The sequence below is a fragment of the Montipora capricornis genome, chromosome 6, assembly GCF_036669925.1.
Source record: "Montipora capricornis isolate CH-2021 chromosome 6, ASM3666992v2, whole genome shotgun sequence".
Classification (NCBI taxonomy): Eukaryota; Metazoa; Cnidaria; class Anthozoa; order Scleractinia; family Acroporidae; genus Montipora; species Montipora capricornis.
The window spans coordinates 13441906-13449405 of NC_090888.1; the positions used below are offsets into that span (position 1 = coordinate 13441906).

A 7500-nucleotide genomic window follows, 5' to 3' on the forward strand; every position below is an offset into this window, starting at 1 on the left:
CACGGAAGAAGGCAGACGTTTCTGCCGAAACCTGCCGCAACATTGAACATCGTCGTTTTGTAAGTAAAGGTTGTTTGGAAGTAACTAGTAATGGCAAATAATCTACTAAAATACCTCGCTCTGTGTTACCTTTTACTACAGTCGCACTATCGGACTGATCTTTTCCTCCTTGGTTCTCTTTTGATGATCCTGCACGTTGAGTTTCCAAACTTCTCTTCTTTTCTTCTTTGAGTGTTCTGTGGTACTGAAAATCTTTCGCTCCTGTATTAATATTTATAACAACGGATTTGATGAGGGAAGAGTTAACCAGCATCAGCCCATAATTTTTGCCAAGACCAATAATTGAACCTAAGTCACAGCAGCACTGGTTGATCACCACTTGGCAAGCCTAACTTTGCTGATGAACCTGGTATAACCCTACTTTCGTTTACTGATCAATGAAAACATACTGCAGTAACATTCCTTACCTTGTTCTTGATTGTGCTTGTTTTGATTAATAGTAGGTCCATCTTTACAAGCTGGGTCACCTGGATCTTCAAAAGCAGAAATGGGAGACATTTTAAAGGCGCTGTTACACTGTGAAATGTTTCGTGCAACTTGTCTCCCAATGTTTTGGCGGCATTGTGGCGGAACATGTTGCACGAAACATTTCACACCGTGACATACCCTGCAACGAGCAAAATTGTTGCGAGACAAGTTGCACGAAAAGTAGAACTTAATTGTACTTTCGGCAACCCCTCTTGCAACTTGTCTCGCAACAATTTTAGCCGTTGCAGGGTATGTTACAGTGTGATAAGGTTTGTGCAACTTCTCCCGCCACAATGTCGCCAAATCATTGCGAGACAAGTTGCACGAAACATTTCACAGTGTAACAGCGCCTTAATGCATACTTCTAATGAGATAATCCTTGACTTGCTTGCTATAATAATCATCCACAACATGGTGGTCCCCAAAACAACATCATTCTTGTGCAGGTCATAATCAAGGATATACACCCTGCACTTAAAGCAAAATGCATGCATTATATCATATCAAGGTTACTTCATTGCAAATCCAGAACCAAATGGGTTGATCATTCATTCAAATTACCTTTTTTACAAGGAACAATACAGTTGGCACTTTGAGGTACTGAGGGAACTTCCTTACTGCAAGAGGTCTCTCCTCCCGTTGCGGTGCCTGTCATGAAAAAGCAAAACAATAATAAAATTAAAGGTCACAAGAGAGTTCCTCCATCTACCCTACTGCATGATCAGGTCCTTCAAGGCAAAACTTATAAAATGCCAGAAATACTAATTAGAAGCGTGATATTTTCTGGAAGGGCCATATACAACATCAACATTTGGAACAATCTACAGCTCTACCTCTTTCTATCCGTTCTGAGCCTTCCAAAATAGTTTCCAAGAATGCTCTCTTTAAACATTACCTTTCTCAATATTAAATTGAAATATCTGGATTGCTCTTGATACACACACTTAAATGTATGACCAAGGGCCAAATGTTTTTCTGTCCGGCCCGACCTAAACTCAGTCAATAACCATTTTATCAAATAGGCTCCTTACACTTAATTCATGAGAACTCAGAGTATCAAGCTTGGACAAAATAAGTAACAAAAATCTGCACAGAAAATTTATCTACTATCTTGTTTGCATTTGCTTTTCTGGCTGTAAATACCTTAATTGTTTTAAAGCGATGAAATCCTTTACAATCGCATTGTACGGAGCAGGGCCATACTGCTTTTTCCGCCCCTCCTCGCCCTAGTGCGTACGGGGATTTTCACAATAGTGCGCGTGGGGACGTACGGGCCATACGATAAGTACATTTACTGTTATACATACTATATTAAACCCTTTGAAACCCATACACTGGCCCTTTTGGACAAGTAAAATCACTTGGCATAAGACAGAGTAAAATCTGTTTTTCTTGGGAGGGAATAAATGTAGGTAAAAGAGAATAAAAAGATGCATGCTAGTATATAATTATGGATCACATGATTAAAGTGACCTTGCATAATTGGTCACAGTGGCATTGGTTGTGATGACTACTGGTGACAGACCTCATGAAACCGATTTTTTTACTGGCTTATGATGTTGAGACTAAGGTGTACGTTAAACCCACAAATACTGGCCTCTTGCTACACTACAAGAGCCATGTACATGGCTTCTGATAGGATGCGGAAAAAAATTAAAGATTATGCGGAAATTTTTGGCCATATTATGCGGAAACATGCGTTGATTATGTGGAAATTACACCGGATTATGCGGAAACTTAAACAAGTTATAAAACTAATAATTAGGCCCGTCCAATGTATTTAAATGCTTACGGTAAATCCGTAATCGAAATTGCAACCAATACAATCGCATTTGTGACTGAATTTTTGCCCTTTGTGATTAAATTACATGGAGGAGTCATCAATTTGCGACCAGCTTTCACCGTTGAAATAAAAGGGTTAGCAGTTGGGATTTTGCCGCAACTTTTGGTAAAATAAATGAAGCGATAAAAAATTATTTTGTTTCTCATCATGAATTTTGTTTCAATTTGGAGATAATGGAGCAAAATTGAAATACCTTTGGAGCGCGATCCATTCCCTCGATCATTGACTTAAAGTGCGTTTGATTCACCGTATTCCGGAATAAGAATACGTGAAGTGATGAATTCAAAACGGTATGTCTGGCGTTTTGAAGCAACAAGGATAATAAAGATATGTTTAAAATAGCATTTTAGCAGGGGTTCGACATTTTTAATGTGAATTTCCGTAAAAACGAAGGATTTGTAACTTGTATTCCATGTAATCCTATTCCGGAATACGGTCAATCGAACGCGCCCTTAGTTTCTTATCAGTTACGTCATTTGCTGAAGTGTAACTGTTTCTCGTCCAATGGAAAGCATTGTAGGAACAAAAACTAGTGTCCAGGCTCATTGGCGAAAAAATGCGCGGAAACTGCTTACGATCTTTCTTACGAACTTTCATCTTGCGAACGAAATGGTGTGTTTTCTTCAATGTTCAGGAAAATAAGCGTTTCAAAACAGTCAATTTCTTCGGCTTTTATGTTTTTGAGGATTTTAAGGAGCTGCTTTATCACTAATATCAGATATTTCTTCTGTTTTTTGCGGAAAATATTGGAATTATGCGGAAAATATCGGAATTATGCGGAAGATGCGGATTTCAGTGAATTATGCGGATCCGCATCGCCGCATCCTGTCAGATGCCATGCATGTAGATGACCGGTACAAACATGGATTATTAAAAACGATGCCTGTTCGTGCATTTCGACTTTTATCCACTTGGTACTACTCCCTTGCATCAGGAGCCCGGCCAAAAACCCGGTTAGCCTGGCAAAGGCAGGCCAGGCCAGGCCAGGTTTTCCAGGTTTTTGACCAGGCTTACTGGGAAAATGCGGCCTGGTTAAGCCCGGCAACCATGGCCACAGCAAAGCTTTCTCTGCAACCTTGGCCACCAAAGCTTGGCCTTCCTGGCCTTGTTACTTCCAAGGCCGAGCTTTCTCGGCAACCCTGGTCAAAAAAGCCTGGTCTTCCAGGGCTTAAGATTCAAGCCAGGCTTCACCAGGCTTTTTTGAATTTCTAGGCCAAAAATTTTAAGTCTTCAGCATTACAGACATTGACCGCAATTTACTGTAACATTGTCTGTAATTACTCAGTGACCTTAACCAAACTCTGTGGGCTCAATTGAACTGTCTTTGAAGTAAAAATCTTTAAAATGGCCTTGATGATGTCTTGCAAAATACGATGATGTTATGGTTTAACAGCCCATTATCTTTAATGTAGCAACTTAAACATTATTTTATATCTCACACTTGAACATGAATATTATATTGACTGTTCTTAAATTTGACACCTGAGACTAAACCTTTGCATGATTATTCTTAGATGTAAAGAGTCTCTGATAAAAGATCTATGTAAATGATTTACGTCCTTCTCATTCTATCATGCTAAAGTACAGCTGTAGTCACACTGTTCGGTCAAAAAGCCTGGCCTTCCTGGCCTTCCAAGATTTTTAAGCCAGGCTTTTCTGGATTTCCAGGCCTAATTTTTGGGAAGTGAAAGCTAAAAGGGCAATGTGGACTAGGATTTTAAAGGAATCTTTAAGAATTCCACTCAATGATTTAACTTGAGGGTCACTTAAGTCTGCTTACGAGCCTAGAAGGCCCATCAGGCCGGCGCTTATCTCCGGTTTCTGTAGCATGAAGCGACTAGGAGTATTTTTACTCCCCCCTGGATGGGATGCCAGTCCATCTTTACGAATTCCACTCAATGATTTAACTTGAGGGTCACTTAAGTCTGCTTACGAGCCTAGAAGGCCCATCAGGCCGGCGCTTATCTCCGGTTTCTGTAGCATGAAGCGACTAGGAGTATTTCTACTCCCCCCTGGATGGGATGCCAGTCCATCGCAGGGTTAGCCCCGGCATTAAATTCGCCGGTACCCATTTATAAACCTGGGTAGAGAAAGACATTGTGAGAGTAAAGTGTCTTCCTCAAGAACACAACATAATGTCCCTTGCCAGTCCTCAAACCCGGACCACTTAATCCGGAGTCCCGCGCACTAAGCACGATGCCACCGCGTCTCCCACGAGGGTCACTTGAGCGAGTTGAAAATTTTGTGCAATAGTACAATAATCAAAGTTTAAGTGCCCTTTTAGGATTTGATTTCATCTGGTGCCTTGAAAAAAACGAGCTTTAACTTCAACCTTCAATACATGCATATTAAAACAAGGTTTGGTCTTATTCAAAGCATGCCAATGTGAACGCGATATTTTTTGAGTTCATTCACTACTCGTAATATATGTACTTTGCTTAAAACAATGTCCTTTAAAGGCCCCAACCTTTGCACATAAAATCACTCTGTACACAGAGAAATGAAAAAGAGAGCTTTATTCTGATGTATTCTATAGATTGTGACAAATATCATCAACGGATTACCTTGTTTGATGCTCTCATAATCAGCCTTATTCCAAAAAAAACATGATGTATTACTCTTGAAAATTACACACTCCAAGTCAGTACTAATAATCCTTTCAATGAACTCTAGTATCTTTCAAATCGTGCCCATTTATAATGAATCTGTGGAAAGATTGTCATCCTCCGCCATCTTAAATAACACGTGAGAGACCGCACTGGAAACTAGTGAGCCATTTTCGTTTTGGTCAGCAGTCAGTGGTAACCCAGTCCAGCTCTTACAGGTTTTGGGCGGTTTTATTCAAACGTTTGCGTATCTTCGATCACACTTTCGTGCATGGTGACGATTTTTTGGTTAGTTTTGCTCTTTAATTAAATCCTGATACAGGAGAGGAAATGCTTACAACAACTCAAGTAAAAAAGTAAGTGTTAACTTTGAGCGAATAACATTTGATTTGATGCCTTATTGTCTTTAAAATGAGGAACGGTTTACCGGTATATAGAATTCACATTATTCACACCTCAATTAACTATGCTATAACCCTGTAAAAAAATTGGTAAACCTTTAATGAAGAATAATGAAGTTTTAGAGCAAAATTTAATGGTGAAGCAAATGATTTGGAAAACAAGTGCTCATACTGCAAGTTATATGTATATGATTGACAAATGATTCCTTTTGGTAAAAATGCTAAATGGCTGTCACTTTAACTATTGTAGTCAATGCAGAAAATGCCTGAGAAAGGTATTATTCACGTTTGTAAGTAAAGTAAAGAGATTCAAATTTATGAGTTGACTCTTCACACACTTAAGTTGTAATAGAAATGATCAGTGATTTAGAGGAATCACTACATGCATCATTAAAGTATAATAATACTGTATATATACTGTATTTTTTTAATTGCCAATTGAAAGAGAAAAAATTCTTTGATGGGACACCAGGGAAAGGTCCTTTACAGCAGACAAATATGCTTAGCAGCCAATTCTGTGTCCTCAACCAGTTATGGTTTGATGTATTTAAGGATCTCTCTTTGCAGACTTGTTATAGTTCTGTGGTTTATCTGAAATGTTTAAAAGTTTTTTTGCTTATTTAATTTTAAAACATCATGAATTAAATGTTTAGGTACTGCTTTGAACTTTGTATTCTATTTTTGCCTGTGAGCTACATAATCATGGTAGTAACTGTTACTGTTAATAGCTTGACTGTACTGGATTTTTTGTTGTTTCCGGTACATCTCTGATTTGCTGAAATATTATTTTACAGGAGCAGGATATTATAACCTTTTTAGTTTTTGCAGTTGCTGAAATGTAATGATCTGTAAATAAATTAATACCCATCTAGGCTGAATGTGAAACTGTGCTACAGTCGAACCTCTCTAATACGGACACCGAAGGGACAGAGCAAAGTGTCCGTATTAGAGAGGTGTCCGTTGTATAGAGGTCATGAATATTACGTCACTTCAAAGGCTCCATTGATGGTATTAAGTGTTCTTTAAATCAAAAATGGCCCAAACAAGTCTTTGAGATGCATAATGGACAGCACAAATCGTTACAATACAAGCTGTACAATTCCAAAAACATTATGGCAAACTATAACACAGTTTCCGAGCAGTAACATAACAGAACAGTAACAAGTGTAGCGAACACTAACATACAGTAGAGTATTTAATGAAAGTTCTTTGTTATTGAGTCATTTTGCGTTAAAGAAGTCCGTGATGTTCTTCTGAACAGCATTCGCTAGTCGTTTTTTGACATACAACGACTGAGCTTTTGAAATAATCTTGCATAACTCATCAGCCAAATTTGATTCAATGACGGGAAGGAAAGAGGGAGAAAAAGGAAAGCAGCAACTGGAGAGTCTTCAAATAATAAGAAATCTTGATGATAAATGGCAATGACATGTCGATATACAATTTCTTCTGATTGAAAACAAACCATACTGTGATTGTATTAACATTGAAACAATTGATTACACTTAATGCTATGTAACGACCAACAGGAAATCGCATTGAATAAGAACTGTCATCATTGGAGTCTCCGTAATAAAGAGGTTAAGTTTTTATGAATTTTCTCTCTGGGGCCGAGATTTCGTGTCCGTTGTCTGTATTATAGAGGGTCCGTATTATAGAGGTTATTTTTACAAAGAATGACAGTATGGGCATTTTCTCGGGACCAAGTGAACTGTCCGTATTAGAGAGGTGTCCGTAAGGAGAGGTTCGACTGTACTTGTTTGTATGTTGATTAAAGGACCTAATTACTTCAGAAAACTGACCACTGAATTGACTGAATGTAGTCCAACACTAGGAAGAATCACAGCTGTTCACTGAATATATGGGACAGGACGGGAATTGCGTGAAAAGTCATTTCATTCCCATATCAGATGCAGCATACATGTACCTAGACAATAATGTGGAAATTGTATGGAAGTTTACCATATCATTCTCACATCATATGGGCCACCATGATCTTGTATGGTACTTTACCAAATCCCCATAGCATTCCCATATCATATGCCAGTGTGCCTGGATAATGTGCGAAGTGGATGGAGTGCTGCCAAATATGTAGCATTCCCAAAGTGAGGGGTCAGAGATC

General features: G+C 38.7%; 1 protein-coding gene across 1 annotated transcript in view; it reads right to left on the reverse strand.

The window, feature by feature from the left end:
- Positions 1-417: 417 nt before the first annotated feature.
- LOC138053250 (uncharacterized) overlaps positions 418-7500 on the reverse strand; it is a 21224-nt gene continuing 14141 nt past the window's right edge. The window contains exons 3-4 of the mRNA XM_068899907.1: positions 1090-1176; positions 418-533 (exon numbers count right to left, since the gene is read on the reverse strand). Coding sequence (XP_068756008.1) covers positions 418-533; positions 1090-1176 — 203 coding nt within the window. The remainder of the gene's footprint in view (positions 534-1089; positions 1177-7500) is intronic.